At 38.6% G+C, this 27,397-nt stretch overlaps 1 protein-coding gene across 3 annotated transcripts in view; it reads right to left on the bottom strand.

Moving 5' to 3' along the window:
- LRP5 (LDL receptor related protein 5) overlaps positions 1 to 27,397 on the bottom strand; it is a 170,418-nt gene that overhangs the window by 90,016 nt on the left and 53,005 nt on the right. For all 3 annotated transcript variants that reach the window (XM_075502419.1, XM_075502420.1, XM_075502421.1), the window contains exons 4-7: positions 23,689 to 23,885; positions 21,524 to 21,655; positions 3,195 to 3,591; positions 2,559 to 2,730 (exon numbers count right to left, since the gene is read on the bottom strand). In XM_075502419.1, the coding sequence (XP_075358534.1) occupies positions 2,559 to 2,730; positions 3,195 to 3,591; positions 21,524 to 21,655; positions 23,689 to 23,885 (898 nt within the window). The remainder of the gene's footprint in view (positions 1 to 2,558; positions 2,731 to 3,194; positions 3,592 to 21,523; positions 21,656 to 23,688; positions 23,886 to 27,397) is intronic.

The following is a 27,397-nucleotide window of genomic DNA, read 5'->3' as shown; positions in this document are numbered from 1 at the left end:
GAACCACCCCCTTCTCTCTATTTTTGCAAACAGAAGAGAACCACAAAAAGTAAGTATAATAAAGCAAAAGAAAAACTGAGGGAATAAAAAGCCCTTACTTTGGCCTCTCTGATTTTCCTAAACTTTGATGCCAAACCAAACAGTACCGCTGGATTCTCTGCCTTGCAATGAAGTGAAACAGACTGAATAGACCGCTGAAACCCATGAAATGCATTGCACAACTACAGTCGCAGCTATAAAAGGTGGCATCTACAACATTCCTTGTCCTGCAGGCTGAAAGATAAGGGGGGACAGGACCTCTCTGATAGTCATCAAGCTCAGTACTTAGCTACTGCCAAATACTGAAGTTACATTTCTGGAGCTAGCAGACAGTCTTGCTTCCGCTCTTCCTAAGGGCAAAACCTTTAGGGAGCACAGTCATTCCTCAAAATTTATTTATCTAAAAATGCTGCATATGCTACTCCCCCAAACAACATGAAAACTCCATTGACTTCACAGGCCATGACCAAGGGAAAAAATTCTATATTGCTTTTCTTAGGTATTGGTACAGAAATAGACTGTTGTAACAGTATAGTCAAAACACAACTTCAGCAAACTAGCTTATACCATAGGAAGAAAATTTTTCATTATTGCTTTAAAGAGAAAAAACTTTTACTCTCACATTCTGGTTGAGAATTGTTTGTATGAATTTATTTCAGTTAGCTAGTTATTCCCGTTGTCTGTCTTTGAAGCTAATCCAAATTCCCTGGAGATTTCCCTTTTCAAGTTAAAATACTCAGAGCTAATTATTTAGCATCTTTAATTTTCAAACTGTTCTTCTGACATTTTTGTGGAAGATAAACAACTACTTCATACTAAGAACATACCACAGCCAGGTCAAGACACCTATGGCCACTGGTCACCTGGAGCTTAACAAGATGTTAAAAAGGAACATTCGTCTGGCTGACAAACCTAATGATCTAACGATAACAGAGTAGGAATTTTTAAATTTACCTGATCTCAGGTCATGTCTCATGCTGTCATCCAAATCCCCAGGTTAATCATAACCTACTATAACAACTTTAGATTGAGGTTCAAAATCCTTTTTTTCCATCTTGGAAATATGAGCACAAGTGGCCAGTAACCAGATGCACTTCTTAAACAACTATTTTATTTAGAAACTAAGCATTGAGGGTGGTGAGGAACACAACAGGATCTTAAGCAACTGTTTTGAGACTTCTTCACAACATCTGGCTGTGTCTATATTCTATATCCATATCCTCAGCTGTCTCATGGACACACTCGTGCAAGTAAGCCCGCTACTACATACAGTTCTTCAGCAACTCCATGAGCACATCCATAACAAATGTATAAAATGGCTGTTGATCAGTATTCCTAGATTACACAAAAGCCACGTGCCCTTCTAACATCACAATACTATCAAGCTCTATCAATTTGCTGAACTCCCTTTCAGTTCAATACTGTTGTTAATAATTCACTGAAACCCCAGAATCTCATGAACACATGCTCAGAAGCCCAAAAAAAACTTTGCCCCAAACCTTCATTCTTCATTCTTGTTTCACTTCTGTGGCAACAAAATTATTCTTTTACATTAAGATTTAATCATGGGATACTAATGCAAAAACAATGGGGAAAAAAAGGCATCTTCTTTAGAAGAATGTCTCTTGAAACATCTTGGGCCTCCCCGATACAATTGTCAATGTCCATAACTAGACCAGTACAGATGGCTGCTTTGATCATATTTCAAATTAAAGCAGTGAATCTCCAGAGACACTTCACTACCTTACCCCGGGAGCACACCATAACAAACGAGCAGATAATTTGTCCAACTTTGTCTAGTGTTTGAGCAATAGGTAGACAGGATGAATTTTTTGCATTTTTAAGAGAATTCTTCCCAAAGAAAGGGGGGCATATGGGAATCACACCGTATTCTAGCAGACATTCTTTCAACAATTAAGAAATACTAAATATTGTCATAAATGTTTATACAACATTATGAAGAAGATTTCCCCTCCTCAAACTCAGAGGCAGAATGCCTACATTGTTTTCAAAGCAAGAGATACATTAAAAATTACTTCTTGTCCATGCATCTGGACACCACATAATCATTAAGGTCCTGAAATAAGGCTCTCTAGGGCTCCCACATCCACCTTCTCCTGTATGCAAACCTTGCATCAAGTCTTTCGTAAGCAGCAATTTTAGATACTAGTTCCAAGCACCACAGACAAGTCAAAACATCTTTTAAAGAGGTTGTCCCCGACTGTCCCAATTTGCTGCAAAAGCCTCAGGTAAAACCTGAGATTTTCAAGCAGTTGAATTGTACTTGTAGCAATGTAGACATAACAAACATAACATTTCTTTCGAAGCGAAAGTTTTCTGAACCACATGAATGTGTTTCCTTTCTTCTCAAATATGTCTTGTTATACTAAATGTCATGTTAATATTAATGAAACAACAGACTCCTCAAAAAATTGATAAATGTATTGAAGTCATAAAGCGGCACATGAGAACAGCACTTGTTTTCTAAGAATACACCCAAGTATGGCTCTATTACTCACCTCAATTTTATCTGTTTTTGCATCTCCCCAGTAAAGCTTGTCTTTTTCAAGATCCAGTGCCAAGCCATTAGGCCAACCTAGGGATGTATTCACCAGAACTCGCCTTTCTGAGCCATCCAAATAAGCACATTCTATCTTCGGACTTTCACCCCAGTCCGTCCAATACATGTAGCTGTAAAAAAAAGAGGGGAAACAGTCAATGCACATAACATGCAAGACAAAAAAGTGTCAAGATCTGTCCTGCTTTTGGAAGAACTTACTAACTTTCTGCTTTCCCAACTGCAGCAAACAAGCCAACTCAAACTGTAATTAGCGATGACAATACAAAGTTTGAGCATTAAATAAATTAAACTATTGAAAATGTGCAGTGGCCCAATTCTTTCATAGTTATGATAACACTGAAGACGCAGAGAAAAGAAAATTCAACCAAACACACAATGTATAGGTTCATTGAAGAACACTATATTTAGAAGTCACCTTTTATATACACAGTATTAAAGGGATGAAGCAAGGGAAAGCCAGTTATTTCCAGAACATTCGACAAATAATGCACACATCTCACAATTGCAGATTTTCAGTTTCAGGAGACCATAAACTGGATCCAAAGACAGGGCTATCAATAAACACAAAACTTACCCCATGACAGGATTCAGCACTATTGCTCGAGGTTCGTCTAGATTTTCTGAGATAAGGATCTTTCTTGATGTCCCATTCAACCGGGTCACTTCAATGCGGTCTGTTCCAGTATCAGTCCAGTACAGGTTCCTCGCCACCCAATCCACAGCAATACCATCTGGATGGTTGATTTCTGTGGTTACCAGAGTCTGTGCTCCAGAGCCATCAAGGTAGGCCCGACGAATTGCCCGGACATCATCATCAGTCCAGTAGATGTAGCCTTCCACAGGATCGTAGTCTATGGCAATTGCATGTCTAATATTGTCTATCTGCAGAATAATGTCAGTGAAATCCGGCATGTCCAGGGAAATCCTCCTCAAGTCAGTCCTTCTAGCAAGCAGCAAGACTTCTTCAGCACCTGGGGAGAAAACCATTCATAGTACCATTTCCTTTGCTATTGATTTGAACACTTCAATACAGCACAGCAGGCTGTGAACTGCCACTGTCACTATAATAAGAATAGATTTCCTTAAAATAAGGACATCAAACTTTTATTGAAATATACACTTGTCAGAGCAGGGCGTTATTCCTAATCAGTTCTTCTGAACTAGCTACCTGTGCTGGCACTCTTATTTCACAATGACAGCATCTTTATCCCGGCCTCCTAAACTAATATGGAACATTGCAATCTCTATCTAGAATTAAAAAAAAAAAAAAAAAAAAAAATTGGAGGGAGTAGGTCCGAATATTTCATCACGTTATATAGAGCTCCTCAGCTGAACCAAACTTCCCACTAGCTCTATCAGTGCATTAGATGTGGTTTTCACACACAAGCCCTACATAATAGTTACCCCTACAAGGGCTAACAAGAGACTTGAGTATTTTGTAAACAAATTACATTAATGATTTGCTCCAGACAGCCCAACAAGAAAGCAAGTCACAACTACAGCAAGTATTTCTCATCTGGCCAAAGTTGATGCAAAACTAATTCTAAGGCAGTAAGATTGTTGTTCTTTTCAATATTCTAAGGCAGTAAGATTGTTGCTCCTCCCCACTGCAAAGTTTCACTGCTTGTGGAAAGGGTGCCAAACAACAACCTGGAGTACATTTCAAAGACAAATGGCATCTTCAGTGTTGTCTTTCTGGCAACTTCTTTTATCAATACAAAAATAGGACACACAGTAAAATATCCAGTTGCTTAACACATTTTCCCCACATTCACCCATGCATGCTTCAGCACAAAAGGAGCAATATGAGTATGTGTCTTTTTCCTACTCTGTTACTAAATCAATGCTGTGTAGTTTGAAAACTGACAAGGAGTTTTTATCATTTAGCAACACTCCAAAACTGGAAACCAGAACAAAAGTCACTTGTCACATTTCATCCAGACCAGCAAACACCACCAGGAGGTAGTAACTTCCCGCTCCCACCAACAGCCCAGATTTAATGAAAATGGCCAACATGGGACATATCTTTTCAGCCCACTAAAAATAACAGGAATTCAAATCCTCATGAGAATATTCTTCCAGAATTAATTCTCACCTAGGCATGCATATGGAGTTCTGGAGACCCAGAAGCTGAATCTATTGCACAGCAAAACCAAATTCACATTCACTTTGGGAGCTGGACTGTACTGCTATTTGCTTTTGGGTTTGGAAATCAGAGCTTAGTCTCCAAATAATATCTCAGAAGCTCTGAAAAGAAACAGTGCTCAGGCTGCAAGTGTATAATAAAAGGAAAGGATCTAGAAAAGCAGTGTTGTCACATCACCCAAACAAGTTTGCTACACAGCACAGAGGACATAGTTTGATGTGCACTTTGAACCACCTCAAGTCACCACAGCTCCAGAATGAAGTGGTGCTGCCCTTCTCCTTGCCATGGGCTGCTTGTTCTCACTTCTGTATCACCCCTTCTCACATGCAAGCACAGCATGGTTGTGTGTTGCAAATCGCACTAAAGAGCTGATCCAAACAAAAACTAACTCAACAGAAATGAAGCCATCAGCCTATGTTAACAACCAGACCAGTTGACTGCAGAGCTCCACAAACATTTGTGCTGGCACGGGGAGGGACTCCAGCAAGAATGCTTCTTCCAGTCAGTGTTAGCTGACAAGGTTTGATAACTAGAGCATCAGCTGCACCAACAAACTTTGAGGGAAGGCTTGGGTAGAAGGAAAGCAACAATAACTCAGAGCTCAAAAACCACATGGAGAAAAGGAAGGAGGGAAAGCCCATACATTCTTGACAGCAAAACAAGAGAGATGTCTACCACCAAATTTCCTTAATACAGATTTTCTAACTTCCAAGGTTTGCAAAATAAAAACAGGTTTTCAGGAGAGTGTTTCTTATGCTTGAAACTTCTGCTCGCTTCTCTGGACATAGCAAAACTAGTAACCTGTTGCCCAAGTTGAGAAGGGAACAGCCCCAGGTGACCAGACAACTTATAAGGCTTCCTTCCTCCATTGCCCCCTTAGGTAAGCACAGCAACAGTTTTTCATTTTTTCAAGTTTCCTTTCTGTTAAGGGAACAACAAGCATCAGCAATCTTTAGAAGGCACTGCTAGCAAAAGTATTAATTTTTAAAAGCTTTATGAATCTCCTGGATTTTAGCACCTTTACTAAGTAAAAATAATGGGATACCTAAAACAGTATTTGATATTTTACATGATGCTTGAAAATGTTGGTTTATTTCCTGAACAGTGAAAAATCAATCAACTATTTTCTTAAAAAAGACCATGGTGGACAGAAGTCCAATACATAGCTTGTACCTCCTGTTCTACCATGCCTCTTTGCTAGGTGTATATTCTGACAAATCATCTTTGAAAGATTAACTACATATAATGGCAAACAGCATGAACGAAAGGTGACACTGTCAACTACTTCATTGGAACTACCTCCAGAGTACATCAAATGCGAGACAGTTCCCAGACAGCTATTTTAAAAAGCTATCTGGGAAAAAAAGCAGTCCATAGTCTGTGATGCTGTTCTCACTCTCTACATCAAGGATTACTCCAGAACAGTAGTCTCGGGGCTACACTGACATCTTTGGATTAGAGAAGCAATTGTCTTGCTTTAAGTAGAAAGGGAGGATCTTCAAAATAGTAAAAGGGTTGTATTCAAAACTGATCTATGCAGTGTTAAAAAATGGTATTTTTATGGAGCCTGTTCAAATAGAAAGGCTTTTAGATCTCTTGTTTCATTAACTTATTTGTGTTGACATTTTGTTAGAAGTACTTAACTGGTATCAAGTCCCATGGTGTTAAGTATTAAACATACTTGTTTTTTTCTGACATTACCATCTCCAAAGAACTTACAGTCTCACCAGACGCTAGTTTTTCCAGAGCATGTTTTCTTGACAACAGCAGAAATGAAAAGAAACCCAGGTAATTTTATATAGGGATTAATATTGCCTCCAAATTACCTCCAACAGTACAGAGTCCACCTGTGGTTTGTCCACCACCAAATAGTCTATTTACAGGAAAAATTTCCAAAAAGTCCTTTTTCTTAGTACATTTAAACACACAGAAAACATTTGATGTTCTAATGCAAATTAAAATTATATTATATTAATTATAATATATCGTTAATTAATTATATTATATTATAAATTATATTATTGGCTATAACCATATTTGACTTTATTAACAAATTTCTGCCAGAGAAAAAAAGAGTTGGCAGCAGGCTCTGAGCACATCACTAAGAGCTGAGAACCTGACATTGGTTCTCTCTAAAAACCTGGACAAACATGCTTGTCTGGCTCATTAGTTTTATCTGTATCATGGAGGTATTTTGATTATTAATGTTGGTAGGAATGTTTTCAAGGCTACAGAAGTGTTATGCTGTGACTTGCCTAGTGTTATCCTAGATACTCTAGAACCTGCCTAATACATTACAGCTAGCTGTTTACCTAGTGCGCTACGGCATTTATTTAATTAAATTCATCTTCAAAAACCTCTCTTACCGCAGTCACATTTGTAACCACATGATTAAGAGATTCCCAGCCGAATTGCTAACTGTTATAACATGCTCGTGCATAACACCATACAATGAACAAAAGCTTTTTTTGGGGGCAGCGGGGAATGCAAGCTATTCCAAATTCACAATTGCAGCAACCAAACACTTCAGCAGAAGTTTATGTAAAGTCCTCTATGCAAACCATAGATCAGAAAAACAGAAGGAATTAGGTCCCTCTAAAGTTTCCCTTTAGGAAGCAATTTAAAAGACCCAAGTTCAAATCGTTGTTTTATTTTTCCAACTGGTTTAAACTTTGAACTGTTTATTTTTCTCTAGTCTTTTTTTATTCAGCAAAAGCTTTCTGCAGACCTTCCACAGAATTTCAGTAGGTCTAATATCCATAAAAGCTGATAACTGTACTGGTTAACTTGCAGAACAATATCTGAATAAAAAACAAAACAAAACAAAACAAAAAAACAGAACATAAAACAAAATAATACCATTCAAGGCAGTTATTCTCACTCCCTGAAGACTATATTCTCTCTTTGCAATCAAGAAATCCTATCAAAGACTTTTTTGCATGTACATGTGATACTTTCCTCCCATATCCAGTAATCAATTATTTTTAATATCCATGCTAGGTAAAAGTGTTTGTTTTGATTTGGTTGGTTTGTGCTCTCCTTATTAAACATTCATGCTTCAGTGCTGGAAATGGCAACTGTGTTCTATTTGCAAAATAAAATGCAATCAGAGCTGACAGCAGCGAAGCAGGCCATCTCACCAGCTTGACAAGAACCTTTTTTATTCTTCCCTTGGCCCACTTCACATTTGACAAGTGACAAGACATCTATAACACAGTAACAAATGCTCCAATTTATTCACCAAACCTAAACAAACCTAAATGTAGACTGCAGTGGCTGCCTCTGCTAATCTCTGCCAGAAAATGCCATGCTATTCCTTTTCCATTTGTCTGTCTGCTAATTAGGCTAGAACAATGCTCCATTGTGGAACTCTTCCCACAGTTTTATGTATGAGCACATGCATGCATCTGCACGTATAGACTCAGTCTATTTACAGGCAACTTTGGAAATCTCTGTATTTGTGGGGAAAAAAAATCAGACAAACTGTAAAAATGGGAAAGCTTTTAGCTCTTCTCCGAAGAACAAAATAGTAAGCACTTTTTGAAAAGAGTGCGTTAGAAGTACTTTGACTGCAGGCAACTCTTTTACAAGCTGTTTGAGCACAGCTATCTCAGCACTCTTGATAAACTCACAAGGGATTTTGCTAGTTGCTGTAATACAGTGAATTACCTGGCAAAGTTTCGGTGTATGGCAAGGGGGGGGGGGGCACGGAATATGGGGGTGGGAGAAAACTTCATTATTCTGTATGGAGTGTATGAAAACAGGTAACGTTGCCATGCTGTTTAATAAGCTTGCCAATATTCAAAACAATTATCTTGCATAAGAGTTTAGCATTAGCTGCTCTTCACACCATGGGAAAAATGATGTCATGAAACTCACTATGAGAGGTTTATATCAACAACACTGTGTAAAACCCCATTCCTGCCATTCAACTTCCACAGAAAATAAAAATATTTAAGGAGTTTAAATAAACTTTGGTAATACCCAGAAAAAAATGGAAATTCTTTTTATATATTCTCCTTGGGTACCTTAACAGAGCCAGTTCCAACATGAACAGCACTACGCATCCCAGTTCAGGTCTTTATTTATCTTCCAGTCCAAGAGGAAGAGAGCACTGCTTCATACTGTGTGATGGCAGTGGGCTGGGAAAAGCTGGCAATGTACTCTCCTACTTGATACTGCGGACTGAGGAGAGCATGCAATGCACATCAGGTTTACCAATTTAAAACCAAGAGTTGCATGCAGTGGGAGTATGCAACCAACAAAATAGAAACAGGAAAGGTTTCTTTGAAAGAATGTCTTGAGTGCCCACATTCAGACAGGACTTGATTTAACTGAAAGGTAAGTAGGCATAAGGAAAACTAATACTTGTGACAAAGAAAGGAAATACCAGAGCACTCACGTAACTCATAAATTATATCACATCTGTCTGCATGTTACAGTGAAAAGCTATTGTCTACTATTTCTTCCATTATGTCAGTAGCAGACTTCTAACAGTGACTTTGCCTGAACCAGAAAAACCCTACAATTCAAAGTTTTTACACATTCATACAGCCACTAAAAAACCCCCACAAACAGAATATTGATTAAACAGTACAGCTGATAAGATCATTAGCACAAAACAGCCGACTAAGACAAAAGTAACATTTCTTCCAGAGAAAGCCATTGCAACACCTAAGTCATAGTTACCCTACCCTAATTTAGGACTGAGCCTCTGTGAGATACCTTAAGTTTGTATATATCCAGTACTACACTTGCAAGCACAAAGCTTTGTAGAGTTACTACTGTAGAGGAGTAGATAACTCTTACGAAGACTTACTCAAAATAGCGTTAGTGTAATAGTCATAACTGCACTGGTAGTAAACAGAATCAAAGATCAGCACAATTGTCTGGCTATTGCTGCACCAAGCAAAGAATCTGCCCTTATACAGAGGTTTCATGCAAAGACCTCAAAGCACCTGAACAACTAAGTCTTACTCGCCCTTCCCCCCAAGGTCTGTCTATACTATATGTGCTTTAAAGAAAGAGAAGAGGAAGTTGGAAATGTTAAGTGGTAAATCTGAATGTTAGCTTACAGGTATCACAGTCCCAGTTTCTACTTTTTATTAACAACAAAAATGAACATTCCTTTACACTGAGTTCTTAATAACAGTTCATTGCAAGCCATAGGGAAATGGATTGGTCAAGAAAAAGTCTGTCAGAAATCCCCAGCACTAGAAAGAGTATACAGTCTTTGGATTCTGGTACTTCTTTGCAAAGGAGGGTTTTAAAGTTTAAATGCACCTATTCTGTTGCTGGAGATATACAACCCCACTGGCTCAGAGTAAGGAATACTGACTTTAGAAGTGACAGCCATTTTACCACCCAGTTTCTGTTAAACAGAATTTTGGCAGTGACACCTTCAAATACACACAGACGATGATCAAAAATTCATTACAACCCAACAAGATACATAATTAATATTTAAAAAACAAACAAACAAACAAACAAACAGAAATACACTTACAACAGTTTTTCTACAATCACACTTCTGTTGACTTCTAATTGCAGACATTTCCCACTCACCAAGAGACCTTGAACATATTTGTTTCTCTGCACTGCTGTCCTCCTTTACACAAACAGAAATAAATACTTTACATCCCACAGGCCCCCTCTGAGGCTGATAGCTGTATAATGCTTTGAAGTTTAAGTGTTATTTATTATGTTCCAAGTATGATGGTGCCACAGAAAAGTCAATTCTGAGCTAACTCAATCATCTGTCAAAGGGTAAACATCATGGAAAAAAGTTATAAACAACTGTAAATTAGGGTTTGCAAATCTAGGGAGCATCTCAACCTCACTGTTGCTACATTGATGCAGTAAAATAGAGCTTGGCCACCCAAAGTTTGAAGAGCCAGTCAAGCTACAGCAGCCTAACAAGTTATTGCTGTGTCTTGGTAACTTTCCATTTGTATGTACCTAGTCCATGGTGAACGCAAGATAACAAAGTTTACGCATAAATCTTTTCAGTGCAGACCCGGGGTGTGATTCTGCTGCAGCATAAAACCAGATTCAATCCAGAGACTCAACAGTGCTGAAAAGGGAGAGTGTCACTTTTTCCTTTATACACATGCATACACACAAAAAACCCACCCTGAACACACACAAAATGAGCTAGTTATCATCTCTAACTAGACAGTGTTTCAGAGTCATGGAAAGTAGTCATCCATCTGAAACATGTACCAAAGCCCGAAAAGAGAGTTTCATTCACTAGCCCAGCAAAAGCACTGACAACAGAGCTAGATGACCTTCAACAGACCTTCCAGAATGCTCCTCACTCCCTCCAGGTTTCTTCCTTACAGCATGTTTCTAGTGACTTTTATCTGACAAAATTATAAACAAGGCCATTTCCATATAAGGCTATTTAATTTTGTTGCTATGCAAAGTACTCCCCATTCAGGAGGATAAAAGTTGCTATGAATAGAAAGTAATGTAATCTTTTCATACAGATCAAATGAAATAATAAACATAACATACTAAAAAAAGCAAGGGGAAAACAGACTCAAAACAAACAAGATCTACACAGGATTGAAAGAAAAAAAACCACTCGTGAAATTTTTATGAAATGGAGTAGAAATAGAAGAGGTAGCCTCTAGATTTCCTAGATTGTGAGGAACAGTCGCTGCACAGTTTTTAGAACCCTTTCTGGTGTATTGCAAAGGTATCTCAGTGAAATATAGTTCAGTGAAATATAGTATATATAGTATCTATATCTATATATATCTATATCTCTATATCTATATATATCTATATCTCTATATCTATATATAGCGTATATATATCTATATCTCAGTGAAATATAGTATATATAGAATATATAGTAAATAACACAGCAGCCCATTGTTTTAGTGCTAAAGAATCAATAGGATGTGTTTTGGAGTAAGCACTATAACATGGGTCCAGATGCAGCCAGTGAAATGCTATTTCCTCACTGAACCCACTGCATCTCATTTTCATAGCCTGGAATCAGGATCATTCTCCACCTTGCAGGAACCACAGTAGACTACTTGTACATTTGATCTGTTATCCAAACTTTCCTTCTCATTTGGTGCAAAACACCCACAGGTTCTTTCAGTAGATTATCTGCTGGCTGGAGGGAAGACACCGCTATGATTAGGGAACTAATGTGGCTGTAGGCATTGAAGGAGATGGCAATTACACAAATCCCTCCTTCAGAGCAGGACCACAGTAATCTTTAAGAAGCCCCATCTCAGCCTAACAAAGGAAAAACATGAGATCGACAATTCCTTGATAAGCAAAGGAAGCATGATACAACTTTGGGAGTGCAGTAGGGAGAGGGGGAATGAGGAAAAAGTCCTCCAGAACTTCTGGATAACATCTCCCTATGGTAGTCAGACACCAGGCACAGGACAGAAGACACCTATGAAGTCAAAGCATCCTGCAAACAAAAGATCGTGGTTTTCCACAGTTGCATTTCAATCACAGAGTGGGCAAGGGGGAGCTGGGCATGCAGTGGGCTGCAGGCAGCTGTCAAGGTTCTAGGAAATAAGGGAAAATAGAGTTTCCCTTTTGTTTATTTTCCTCATGACAAACAGATTAGGACATGAGTGCTCCTTCCCAATATAGCCCCAAATCAATGCTAGAATATAATCAGTGTTTATCTACTGATATGCAAGATTTCTCTTCCAGCATCTTCCAAGTGCTAGAAGAATCCTGACAGTTATTTTAGGTTATTCACACAATGCCAGGAGAAGCTTTCTCAGGTACTTGAAAGAGCTGATTTACAGCAATTATCCCAAATAACAAATGTCTCCCTAACCCTTCCCTTTTGCAAAGAGGCTGTTCCTCTCTAATTAGCAGTTGATCTACTTAATCTGAAAGTCTGGATTAGTCCATACTGTTTCTCTTTATTAATCAGGAAGACATGTTAGGCAAAGGGACCTTCTTGCCTGGTGGTTAAACCACATGAGAAGAAACATTTTGCAATGGAGGTATTTGCCTGCCTGCTTGTCTTGCTTGGAGGCTTAGTTGCTCAAATAAGCTGATGAGCACTCAGCCAAGGAACTGCAGACACAAAACTTTTGAAACTTATGATGTGCACCAAGAACAGGGGAGATGAGAAGGAAGTGCCTTAACCTTTCTTCCTTCATTACTCTTCTATCTCCTGCATAAAAAACTGCAGTATGAGCCCTGCAGTATTAGCCAGCAGGTTCCAAAACCACTGTTTTTGGTTTTGCATTGTGAAGAATGGCAAGGAGAAATAAGACACTGGGAATATTCCCCAACCCTGGTCAACTGCCTCAACAATAGGATCAAGGATAAATAAGGGAAGCTGACTCTTCAAACACCTCAAGCTGGTGCTGTCTTCTCCAATTATGATTTTTTTTTTCTGGTTTTCATTTGAGAAAACAGAATTTCCTGGTTCATTTGAGAAACTACAGCTGTCATACCCTCCTGGCAGAAACCCTACAACTCCTACCACTATATGAGATTGACTCAACAGCCAAAGCTCTCCCACTTTCAAGCAAATAACAGTTGCCTTCAACTGGAGAAATGCATCTCTGGTGAGTTGAGGTCAACATGCTGTACGTCTCAAATGACCACTTACATTCTGACATTACCAGGGACAAGATTACTGCAAGAGCACAGGGACAAGATTACTGCAAGAGCAGCTGGCTAGTTAAACATCTAGACTGAGATATCTTAAAGGAACCAGATTTCTAGAAAGTACTCATCACCCATTGGGGGGGGGGGGGGGGGGGGGGGGGGGGAGAAGAGGGAAGAAATTCTCCTTGTTACTGCTTTGAAACAACCAACCTCCTGCCATTGATTAACAAAAAGAAGGTTCTAAAAATGAGTAACTTTTTTAGGTTGACTTATATTATGTTTAAAGCTGAAGATAAGGCAGCAGGTCTTATGCTGGCTTTAAGGAATGCTCACAATGATGTACGGTAAGAGTTTAATTTCCACATCTCAAGTAGTGTAAACCCTCTCTTCTGTAAGGGTAGATTTGCTGGGGTAAAGAAGCCACCAATGTAATTGAGAATTCAGGTACTTGTTTCAATGTTAAACCTGCCAGCTACATCAGCAGGCCATTCACAGGTAACCTGTGACATACAAACACTAAAAGTTCCTGCACTTGCGCATTTATAGCACACACTAAGTGTGTGTGTGTGTGTATATATATATATATATTTAAACAAACAAAAAAACCCCAAAACATTCATATTCTAACTTGTAAGCCAATTTATCCCCCGACAATAAAGCTGATCCTCCTTCATTCCAGACAATGTAAGGAATTTAAAATATAAAATAACAACAGCAAACACTTTAGGGTTATTAAAGGGCATCAAAAAATATCCAGAGAGGATCTTGGATGCAGTCCCTGAGCCCAGGGAAACTTAGGGGAGCTTTCCTGTGATCTCAGTAGGGTTAGGTTTTCACTACCATCATGAAATGGACAAATCACGTTTCAGTGTACTTTACTCAACTTATCAACTCACCTCAAGATTCTCTCTAGCTTAAGAATGAGAAATTTAAACTTGAAAGGGTCTTTTAAAAGTCTCACATGTTTATGTATAAATATACATAAAAGCACCCGAGAAGAGGAAACCAGAAAGAATCAAAAGTCACAGAAGAAAAAAGATGTGTTAACAACCAAAACAGTGTAATTTATCCATGTAGGGGACCAAGCAGGTACCAAGTAGGGTCCCCCCCTACATGGTAGGGGGGACCTGCTTGCCGTTTTACCAGAGGATTTTCTATATCTGTATTCAGCTGCAGTATCTAATAGGTCCTGCTCTTTAGAGGGATACAAATACCCAAATATCCTTTATTTCTGCTCTATACTTTCCCCTCTATCAAATCTTAAAGCAAGTCACTAGTAGGAGTAAATGTAATCTCAGACATTTATCCTTAACATATTAACCAGCTGAATTTTTTTACACAGCCTTTAGGAAGAGACCCCTGATCGAAGTAATCCATTACCAAGCATTGCAAGTATAGCATCAAGCTCACAAAGCTGTCCACAGTATACAGGCATTTAGTTTTTCCTAGTTCAGTAACAATACCAAGGTAAGCAGAAGCTAAGATACCATTACTATATTGTTGCTTTTGCAGCTAAATTCCTTGTCTTCAGTTATTGCAGAAAATCATTTACATTTTTATAGCCCTTGCTAGAGATGGTTGTGCTCAGTCTACTTAGAATCAGAATATCTTGAGTTGCAAGGGACTCACAAGGATCATCGAGTCCAATTCCCTGTTCCTTGCAGGACTACCTAAAACTAAACCATATGACTAAGAGCATCATCCAGACACTCCTTGACTTAGATCTATATTGAGCAATGCTCAGCATATTAAAGGAACATTCTTTAGTTGGCACTGCCCTTAGTTCCAGGCATCGTTCCTTTGTGCAAGCTTCAAAATACCAAGAGCATTTCTCTGAGTGTATGGCAGACTTGGAGGTCATAGACAGAGAAGGGATATCACATATAGATGGACATCAAGCTCTTACTGGTCTTAAAGATCAGAGCCTGGATTTAGTACTAGAAGATAGGAGTAGTCTAGCTATGATGAAAGACTGCTGATGCAGTTTGCCACTAAATGCCCTACTTTGGCAAATAAAGTATATTTGCCAAATACTTAAGTTGCACGTGACATCATATTTGTCATCTATTGGTTGCATGGCATGCAAATACACCTATACCTCAACCACCCACGTGCCTTCTTACCAAGAGGTCTCTCATCTTGGTTTCAAGTACAAGAAAGGGAACAGACTCATCATCTTTCCCAACACAACTGGAAAGAAAATAAATCAGTGTAAAATTAAATCTCCAAGAGATTTCAGTGTAAACAATGCCTACAGAAATGCACAGAAAGGTTTGGGGCCTTTTTGTGGAAGCAAGCACAAAAAGATTCCTCTTAATGGAGACTTAAATTTGGTTGGAGAGGAATTTAGATATAACAAATGTGTATAACACTCAGGAACGTTTGATTTATTAAAAGTACATCTGCCACAGGTTGCACAGGAAACAGAGAAATCACCCAACACAGAATGAGCAGATAAAATATCGTCAGGGAACTTCCTTCATATTAGAGAGTAAAATACATCATGCAAAATCAAAAGGAAGACTTTATAGAAATGAATAGCTTCCCCTCCAAACTCCAGAGAAGACAGAGAAAACAGAGCTACTGTTTGCACAATTGTTGTGGGTTAACCCCAGTGGCCAGCTCAGCCCCACGCAGCCTCCCACTCACTCCCCGCAGTGGGATGGGGGAGAGAATGGGAAGGGTAAAAGGGAGAAAACTCATGGGTTGAGATAAAGACAATTTAATAGGTAAGGCAAAAGCTGTAAGTGCAAGCAAAGCAACATAAGGAATTCATTCACTACTTCCCATCAGCAGGCAGGTGTTCAGTCAATTCCAGGAAAGCAGGGCTCCATCATGTGTAACAGTGACTTGGGAAGTCAAATGCCGTAACTCCAAACATCCTCCCTTCCTCCTTCTTTACCCCAGCTTTTATTGCTAAGTATGACGCTGTATGGTATGGAATATCCCCTTGGTCAGTTGGGGTCAGCTGTCCCAGCTGTGTCCCGTCCCAACTTCTTGTGCACCCCTAGCCTATTCGCTGGCAGGGCAGGGTGAGAAACAGAGAAGCCTTGACACTGTGCAAGCACTGTTCAGCACTAGCTAAAAAATCCCTGTTATCAACACTATTTTGGTCACAAATCCAAAACACGGCACCATATGAGCTGCTATGAAGAAGATTAACTCCATCCCAGCCAAAACCAGTACAGCAATTTTAGTAAAACGGATCAAAAACTAATGATGCCCAGGCCAAGTGAAATTGCTGCAATGAAGTTGCGTAATGAGTAGAGTAAAATACTGTCTCTTTTACTGAAATATTTTATCCATATACTGCAGCAAAGCATTACACATTTAATGAGAAACAAAAATAAAACTGGAAAATAGTTTTTTAAACCTGGGGTACGCAGCTTCCCAAAGCTGCATGGATCTGGACTAATTCTGACATTGTGTATCTCTGAGTGCCCTTGCTGAAGTTAAAAAATATACAATAAAAAAGAACATTAGCTGAAGTCCTAGTTTATCCTACAGCTCCATAGCCATAGAGCCAAGCTAGTAAAAACTTGGGAGGGCAAGGTGGGCAGTATTTGAGCTTTCACTCAAAATGTTTTGTGGTATTAGCCATGGATGATAGCTTTTAAAATTCTGTCAAATTAGTTTTAGTTCATATACAATTGACTGACCTGGTACCATGATATCAGAAAATGATGTGCAACGGGAGTAAGATCCTTTGTGAATGCAACACTAACAGGCAGAGGGAATTTAGGAAGTCAGAGGTGACCACTTACAGGGAAATATATCCACTTCTAAGAAAAAAGATGAGGCTTTTGACATTCTTTTAGAAGGCCTGCAGCAATAGCTGTATGCCAGCAACACTGAATACAGCAGAAAGAAATTATATATTTTCCAGAAACATAAGAGAAACAGGCTGCTGAACGCTGTTTACAGAAACTGGCTCAATCTTGGAAAGATGCATCCAGATAGCTGTTGTAAGAGAGACTGGAATCAGGGTTTAATCACAATTAGCTGACAAGATATACAACATAATTCTAGGCTTGCTTGAATGTGATTAAACTGAACCACATGGTCAAGTCAAAGACGGAAGGAAAAAGTAGGGGCAATCATCCAACTTTTTGAGACTGGACCTCCACCTAGCAGAGCAAAGCAAACCTGCTCCATGAAAGCAGAACAGGATGAAAAGACCCTGTCTCCATTTTGCCTGGAAACACTCACGTTAAGTGGTGCAAATTATACCAAAGGTGCACCAGAGTTGTCAGAAACAGATAAATTCATTTTGTTTACTGTGCACCAGGGAAAGCAAGAATGAGAAGCATGAGGAAGGTGAAGCTGCTCAGAGGAGATGACATGCAGCTATCACCTGACGACTCTGCCCTGCAAGGTAAAAAAAGGTTCAAATGGTTTACTGTTGGAGACATGACACTAGCTATTAATACATTTGTCTTTCTCACAACACTTCAAACTACTTACGCCCAACAATAGAACTCTCTAAATCCTAGGAAGGGAACCTCAGGACAGAAGAAGAAGGAAAAACTTCCTGAAAGGAGCCTTCACAGACAAACAAAAGACTCATGAATCAACATAATTATGTTCATGAAGAAGATAAATGTGATCCTTAAACAGAGAAAGAAAGAAAAACCTCAGGACACCCCTAGGTCAGCAAAATGACTGAAAGACGGTCCCAAGCTTTTAAAATTTCCACACTTCTGCTCTGCTTTCTAAACTGGCCTATTTGCTTGTCCGTTGCTGATCAAACCAAACTTTGCTTCCCTGAAAGGATGCACACAACACACATAATTTTTACTTTGGTCTTAAGACTTTGATTATTTGCATCAGAAAGCAGCTAAAGCAAGAAACTGAAGATTAACTGAAAAGGCTTACAATTTTATGACTGCATGAATAAAGAGCTAATTAAGTAGAATTACACATCCCTTTTAAATTACTGCAACCAAACTTCTGTTCCTGTCTCAAACACCCATGCTATTGCTCAAGCAGCCTTAGAGAAGACTTTCAAACAAAAAATAGCAAATTAAAAGAAAGCCAACAACAAAAAAAACCCTCACAAATCAAGAAAGCTACCTGGTTTAAGAAGTGAAGCTCCATTTTGAAACATGAAATTTCAGAGGTCAGTCATTCCTGGAAGTCACAAGGTATGAAGAGTTACTACTGACTAGGCCACTCTCCACAAGCACTTCAGACTAGAGCCATCAGGCTCTGATGGGCATTACAAACTGTGACTTCATTAGCTTCTACACAAGATAAGCAAGATTGGGTTCAGATACCCATCTAAAATCGTGTATTTGGACACATCCGCCAAGACAGTAGTGGTCCAACACAACTTCTTAAGTAATTCCAAAGATCATAGCTTGAATGCTCACTTTGCTAAGAGTACATGGTCAGGTGCAGCTGATTTACTTTCCAAACTTATGACCCCTCTGCTTGTTGATATGGGAACTTAAAGCAAGTCCAGAGCATTTTCACAGCTAACAGAGGAAAACAGACTTAGCATCACATGTCCAGAGGGAAGCAACACAAGGCATCTACCTGCACAAAACAAGTACACATTCCCAGAGAGGAACTTATACTTAATGCCAGTTGCAATCTATCCATATATTTAATATCTGTTATTAGTGATGGATATCTACTGTAGAGCTAATTTTTTTTATTTATTCAGAGCAACTGTTTAGAACCAGAGAGAAAGCAAGAATGAATCAACACCAAAAGCCAAAACTACAGAATAATGAACTATTCTTTTAACACGGACCCAATACTTATGGCTTCAGCATATCAACAGTTATATGTTTAGAAAAAGTGTAAAAATCCAGTTTCTGAGTTTCAGCGCATACAGACATAACCCCACAGCAAAGCAAATAGTGGCACAGCCTGTCCTTGAATTCATGTTTTCTTAATTACCTAGGCCCATTACCATTCAACACTCTTTGTAAAGAGCTACACAGCTCTCACACCTGAACATTAACAATATATGTATTCTTCAATATCCAAGAGAGCTGAAATCACTTAGCCTCAGGGCTTTTCTGCACAAGAATACTTTCTGACAGAGATATACAGTAACATTATATAGCTGTATTTGCAGCAGTAAACTCCCCGTGTGGACACAGATTTTGAGAACAGAATGCTTTTTCCTCTTGCAGACAAATCCCCAGTAGCATTTGTGTAATTCACTTAAAAGTCTAATGTCAAAGAAGCCGATATGCTCACGTGACTCCGTACTTTTGTACTTCTGCCCAAGCCAATAGGGAACAAAATGGAGAGGTGGTCAACACTGTTGCATCTGTAGTTCCTCATACAACTTTACTACAAAGGACTCGTGCAGAGAACAAAAAGTCAGTTCCTTGCAACCAAGGAATTAATTAATAAAAGGGGAAAGATAAGCACATGGATTTTGGCATAAGGCAGACAGGATAACAAAAGATGTAGAGCTTGGGAAAGAAATAATCCATAAAACTGAACCAAAAGGACACATTCTTATGCAAAACCAGATTTCCTGTTCCCATCCCACTTTTTTGCCCTCCTTTGACAGAACACCCTTGACAGATTGTCTGGCCTGACAATGGAAAGGTGAAAGCACAGTATAAGCAGTAACTCCTGCTTGTGCTATCCGCCAAAATGCCAAAAACAGGCTGACCTTCATTGCCACAGCCGGAAACATGAGGTCAATATGAACATCTAAAAAGGCTGTCCTGAGCATTCAGCAATGTTTTTTTAAAAGCTGTGAAAGGGAAACTTTCCAAAGCTGGAAGGAGGAAAGAGAAAGGTCTTCCAGCAGCTGCAAGAACTACCTTATAAGCCTTTCAATTGCAGCAGAATGAGCTAATAAAGCTGGCCCTTAAACCTGGAAGTTCAGTGTTCAAACTCTGCTTCAAGTTCACAAACAAAGGAATCTTTTATGCTTGCTTTAGTACTCAGAGGAATCAAGCCACATCAGAAAATGACTCTACTCTTTGACTAGACTCATTGAAAATGCATCAGAGACAGGCAGCAGAGCATCTTCTAGTCTGTTGCAGAACATTCTTCAAAACCTTGCCTCCTATTGTCCTACCGCCGTATCGGTGTTAATTGCCTGCTTTTGTAAGAGCAATTTTTAAAAGAGGCTTCCTGATCAATGAAAAAAGCAAGCTTTCAAAGAATAGCAGTAGATTCATTCAACTTACGGATACCAAATATGCATCTAGTTATACTTTTCAATTAAAGCATATACTTTAGCTATTATTCTCTAAACAGCTTTCTACTGCAAGCCTCTCCTACTTCTCAGTGACATGGAACAGCCACCTAGAACATTATTTTCTCTAGCTCAATTATCTCAAGCAGCAAACTTTATAAGCCTCTTCACACAAAGCCTTGCCTCACTTTTTAAAATCAAATATAATGTCCAAAAAACACAAACAAGACCCAGGAAGAAAAAAATTCCCAGAGCAATTTTCTCATGAATCCCTCCCACAGAGCAGCCCAAAGGGAAACAGAGGGATGATTAATCTTCAGAACCAGAAAAATGGTAGTGTTAGTTTAAATCTTAATTTTGAATTTTTCTGTACAGATTATTTCATTAGAAAACTACTTGAAGCAGGGGCAACTCACTGGGTTATCTGTAAAATAGTACATGGGCACGTGGACATAGCCTTGAATGAACTTTTGGCACATCTGTGTGCAGAACATGTCTCAAGCATATTGCTAACTTTGAGATGCAACTGAAAGGCAACAACTTGGCCACCACTACTGCATCATTGTTCACTACTGGACAATGAATGGGAGGGAGCAGAAGTCTGTCCATGGTCCATTGTCCAAATGGAAAGATGTCCTACAATAGCTTGCTTCTAAAAAAATTCTTCTGCAATGGGCTCCACATACTACTTCATTCCTACAGAGAACTGGCAATACAAAATCAGTCAAAAGACACAAAATACAGTCAAAATTCTCAGATTTCTGATGCAAGGCATTACTTTAGTTCATAAAAATCACTGTCTTTGATAGCTTGGCAGGAGATCTGGGTGCAAAATTTCTGCCATCTTCATTAGGACAAGAGTGACATTTCAGTGTGTCAGGCAGTTCCTCTCAACTCACTTCTTCAAGGGCTCAACTTTTAAGTAGCAAACCCAAACCAAGTCAACATTGTCACTGTAGAAAAGGCAAGCTCCTACCTGATTTGCATGTCCTGCCATCGTCTTCTAGCTGCACACCAGTGGGACAGGCACAGCTGTAGAAGGGGTCTCTTGGAGACAGCAGGCACAGATGGGAGCAACCACCGTTGTTTTCTTCACATGGAGTGTGAACTTCAAGAAACAAAACAGATTTATTTTCATTTTTCTAGAACACCTAAAGCCCTCTTTTCTCCATGAGGAAGAAATTATAGATACCAAATGACTGGCACAAGCTTTAGCGCTAGAAGACAGAGGAACCACAAAATAAAGTGTTTGATTCCCCCCTCCCCAGCATCTTACTTCTAGGAGCACCTAAATTGAGATGCACGCAAAAGCTGATTTTGAAAGAGCTGGCAGCTCAGCACATTCTCACTATACAGTTCTTCCAATGTTTCTAAAGCTGAACACAGCTAAGAGCTTTGGACATCAGTTACTTCGTGGATGCCGGGTCTGCAAAGCATCACGAAAATGGAAAACAGGGCTTGAAGGGTGGTGATGGTGGGGGGGTGACTAGTTCTATAAAAGAAGGGAAAACATAACAATTTGTACAATTCCTACATTACAGCATTGTTGCCTGTTGTAAATACCTTTTCCTACTGCAAAGCTTTCACAGCAATATATATCCCTGAGTCACCAGGAAATCCAGAGGAGCAACATGTAAAGTCAGCAATTTTGAAAACGTTGGGAAAAAAAAAAAAAAAAAAGAAAAAAAATTGGGGGGGTGGGGGGTGGGACAGGACAGAGGCAGACACACGACAATTGCGCACACCCATCTCATTTACATGGGAAAAATGGCAGCAAGAGATGAAACTGTAGCCATAAATAATTATAGAGCATATTGCTAGCTATTAAAAACATATTGCAAGTTATGCAAGATCTCTCCACAATCAATCGTAGTTTGAATAAGCATCTGAACTGCTTTAATATAAAACCACAAAATTTCTGGCTAATTTGGCTTGTGTTACTTCCACTGACAGTCACAAAGAGGAAAAAAAGGGAGAGGAAGGAATCCAAGACTGATCTTAATGAAGTCAATGGCATCTGAGCTATTTTCAGCATATGCTATTTCCCTATGCGCCACATTTTCTTTGTGACTGACCCAGAAATACTACAACCCAAGGCTGGGACATTCCCTGAGCTAAAAGCAATGACAAGAATTCAGCATAGACAAACTCTTATCTGGAGCTGTGAGATAAACCAGGGTGCTGTGCATACCCAACAACCTCAATGAAAACTTGCACATGTTCCCTCACCAAGATTATCTCCAAACTCCTTTTTCTTACTTTCAAGCGTGTTTACTGACATCCTATACTTTACTGGAATTACATCCAAACTTTACTGGAATAACAAACGTTATCTTTAGGGAAGCAGACTTTAGGGTTGGCATAAATAAAGAAGCCAATCCAAATGGCAAGTGTATCTCCCCCTAGGCAAGAGATGATTCTTCCCATAGCTACTCAATAATATACATTTCCACACCATCTTTTAAGTCCTTTTCTCACAAACCTAAAAAATACTAGACCATCCACCACATGGAATCACATGCATATACAAAATATATACAGCCCCATTCAATTCTCAATTCTCTACACGTGCCTTCCTTTGAAGTAGCACCATACATAAAGAAAAAATAGAGGCACGTATATGTTTCATATCAAAGCTCAGAACTAAATCCCTTCCATATGGAAACATTCATAAACTATTTGTTGCACAGTAAAGATAAACATGATCAAGTCTGGACTGCAAAAACCACACTTCTAAGTACAACACGAACATTACCTATTTTGTGGTAATTCTACTTACAAAAAAAAAAATAATTAATTATAAGCATTTTTTTCAGTTGTCTTTAAAATAATTATGTTAAAAAGACATCAGGTGAGTCTTTATTATTCTCATTCAGATATTCCAAATCAAAAGATGTCACTGAAGAACTGCACTGGATTTTGGATTTTGTTACCAACTGGGACGATGAGTGAGCTCACACCAATTCAGGCTGGCATTTTCAAAGAAAGGTACAAGATTCGGGTACTCATACCTTTAGCAACCAATCCCTTGACAAGTGTTCAAAACCGTATAACTTCACACTAACCATTTTTATGATTAACGTTTTTCCCGATAGAGAAGTAACAGTCATGCAAAATGTTTCAGGGAAAAGTAAAACATACAGTATGGCTGCCGGTCTGGACTTAAGACCTGGATGTCCATTGGTGAATATAGGGCAGACAATATTTCTCTCCTTTTCTCTCCCGTCCTTTTGTTACAGGCATGAATGGAGCGTGTTTGCCAGTCCGTCCAATACAAAGTGTCCCCAGACAACGTCAGTGCAAAGGGATGAGTAAGACTACCTTCAACAACTTTTTGCCTAGATGAAAGAGAGAGCAAGGATTAAAAATGCATTGCTTCTACTTGTTACCATGCAGAAAAAAATCTGGCTTTGTAAGAACTCATATAGGAATCGTCTTCTTTTAACAAATTCACTTGACCAAGAGATTCACCTCGTGATAAAAAGTGATAATCAGACTGAAAAATGTAAAACAAGACTTTGCCCCTTCATAGGAATAAGGACACAAATATACTGGGTTTCATAGCGACACGGTATCTGATTCAGCTCCGCACTGACCTCTGAAAGCCACCGAAGTTCCTTAACAGGGCTGTGCAAATACCCAAACACAATTGCCTTTTGGAGAAAACACAGGTCTGAAGAGTGCTCCTCCAATTAAAGCATTACTTTTTTTGTCCCCCCCATGCAATATATGACATCTTTGCCCAGGACTTCAGTTGCACTCAGTCCTCTCTTGTAGCAGGAAAAGGAAGAAACAACCCGAGAGTCTCTTTAAATTACCTCTCTTAACTTGGTCAGCAACAGAAACAAATATTTTTCAGATTATCTTTCTAAATGTAGAGCAAGAGTCAGTTATATTTTTTCTAAGACTGAATATTTATAATTAATATAAATCAGAAACATTTCAGATGTTTTTGAATGACCTCATTCAGCCACACTTCTCTTCTGGTGATGCATATATTTTCACACTGGTTATAAACTGAACTGAAAGCCACAAAACACATGACATTTCCAACATGTTTTCTAAACTCACGGGATCCCCAAATTTATACATATTGCAATAAATTTGTATTAGTTAGATTCAGTAGTTTTGGAGACATTTACTAAGTCAGTGAAAACATACTTGACAATTCCTCAGTCAAAACAATATGAACTCAGTTTTCACAAAATTCATGCATTTTACATATGCACAAACACAAAGGCATATACACACCTTCCAAACTAATGTTCTGACACAGCAAACTAGTATTCAAAATTTTTCATCATATAACTTTGAGAAAGCTGAAGTCTCAGCACCATCATGAAGAAAAGTGAGGAACATATTTTTCTTATACCTATATTCAGATCTGCATTTAAATTGTTTCCATTGAAGAGATTAAAGAAAAAAAAATAGCTAACATTTGGCAGGGAAAGGATTCTGTTTCATTTTGAGCAGCATAGGTACCATTTGCATTTTCCAGGGTGGGTGGGAATATAAAAAGTACCCCCAAAATTCTTCATATCTATTCAGACATGGACAAGTTTAAAACAGACTGACACATGCAAACAAGTATTTGCACATACATGTACAAAGCAGGTAATGTGGAAAAAAGAAAACAAAATCATTATCCTTCTTTCTGTTCTAGAGATAAAATTGACACTGCTCTAAAACTTTAGTCCTTCAAATTATCACTACTTCTCTCACCATAAAACACAATAAACAGAAATACTGATTTCAGTTTCTCTTTCTACACTCACCTTTGCTGTTGCTTCTTTATTAGTAACAGCAATAGCTGTATTCTAGTATCGTAGCAGCTGTTCTCCACTATATGTTGCCCCTATTTCCATCATTCTTAGATATCAAGTCTCCCCTTCTCCTGTAATTACATCCTTTGAAACAGCTCCAGCTGATGTGCTTGCAAACTGAAGCTTGCTAAGATGCAACAGGCAGATTGCTCCAGTAACATTAATCCACCATGAAGAATGCAATGTTCCTTTTTATTTGAATTCTGAAGTGATTTTGGGACGGGAGAGGTAGAAGCATTTGGAACACCATAAGATTTCTTTATTGACAAGCCTGAGTGAAACTTATTTTGCTCTATGTTTAAGGAACAGAAGCAACCTCCCAAGTTACCATCTAGTTTGAACCATTATTGAAGTCTACCTTGACACCAGAACCTGAGTCCTAACTTCACAGACTTCTTTTTCAACACTGATCAGTGAAAGGGAAAAAAGAATAAATAAAAATTTCATTTTTAAAGGGTTAAAATTAAGATCAATATTCATGGCATTTTATTAATATGCCTAACATTTTAAGAAGGAAATTTTATCATATGGTAACAATATAAAATATACACAGCTAAGTGACATCAAGCTATTATATTGGACAACGCCTAGAAGTACACATGCAGTTAGACACAAGGAATTTTTCAGAAAATATCTTGCATAGGAATATCCTGACATCAAGTGTGCATTTATACCCTCCAGCAGCTGAGTAAAATATGTAAGAAGTGTACACCGGTGAGCTTTTTTTTTTTTTTAAAATGCAAAATACATTAATTTTTCCTAAAATACTGTTTCGTTTATGGTTCAACAGAAAACTGCTTGAGAGGTGGTGGACATGCACTAATCTATCACAAAGTAATTTGGACAGATTGCTGGAATTAGTGTATTCAAAGGCTTGCTCCCTTTCAGGTGGCCTTCCTCTACCTTAAAATGAGCAAAATAAATTTTACTCACCAATTAAAACTTTAAGTTTTTACACATACGTGGCAAGTAAAGTTTATAAAATTTGTATGTGCATGATAATTTCCAGAATCAGCCTGGAAACCTTACCCTCTGCCACTCACCCCCAAAGAAAGACATATATTCATGTAGTATTGTATGAAAATCTCTCTTAGATTTTGAATTTTGAGAGAGCATTTTCCTTCTGTCTATGAACCTGCACCCCGCCTTTGAGCTACCGCTCCATTCTGTAAAGGCCTTTTCCCTTGTCTATACTTCTGACTGTCAGTCAGTACTTGTCACTTACTACAATGTCACTATTATCTAGCTCTTACATAGTGCTCTCAAAGGAACTTAAGAGCATTTTATAAAGGATCTCAATATTGTTATTCCTCTTTTATGAGTGTGAAAATCAGGCACAGAATGCACCTTGGTAAAAAAAAAAATTGAAAAACACCATGGAAAATGCAGAGGTTTTTTGCGGGGAGGCATATTATTCTATTACAGAGATATGCATAAAATAAAACTCTTCCAACTTTTTACCAAAGCAAAATGATTTCATAACGCAGACATTTAAAATGTTATGAAATAATGAAAATGAAAATGACATTTTAAACTATCTGAAGACCAAAGCCAGACCAGAATGCAGAGACTTGCCTCCTCAGCAGGACATTTCACTGGCAGATGACACTCACCCTTCAGGACCAACACAACCTACCCATTGAACACTGTACAGAACTGAAGGTGCAATCTCAAATGTCGAGGTCTGCCCTGTCTGAAGGGTCACCTCTCTGTGTCTACAAAAGCCAAAACTAAACAGCACACTTGGACAGGAGCCACTAACCAAAACTTCCATCTATCAAGCTTTCTATCAAGCTTTATGAAAATCTGCTTCCTGCTTGCTCGCAGTCTGAAATAAGCTGAATTTGGTTAATTTATAGGCATGCCACAAAGGACATCTTTGGATGGGGCCAAGGACAAGTGTGTGTCACTGTATATTTCCTGTTGAAAAAGAATACAGTAACCATACTGTAAAATACCAGTCACTAGTTAAATGTTAGATTGCCTAGGACCAAGGATAAGCATCTCCAACTATTTTCAAGATAAAT

This window comes from Mycteria americana, chromosome 5, assembly GCF_035582795.1.
Source record: "Mycteria americana isolate JAX WOST 10 ecotype Jacksonville Zoo and Gardens chromosome 5, USCA_MyAme_1.0, whole genome shotgun sequence".
Classification (NCBI taxonomy): Eukaryota; Metazoa; Chordata; class Aves; order Ciconiiformes; family Ciconiidae; genus Mycteria; species Mycteria americana.
The sequence above is the reverse complement of the archived record's forward strand: the minus strand, read 5'-3'. Positions and strand labels throughout refer to the sequence as shown.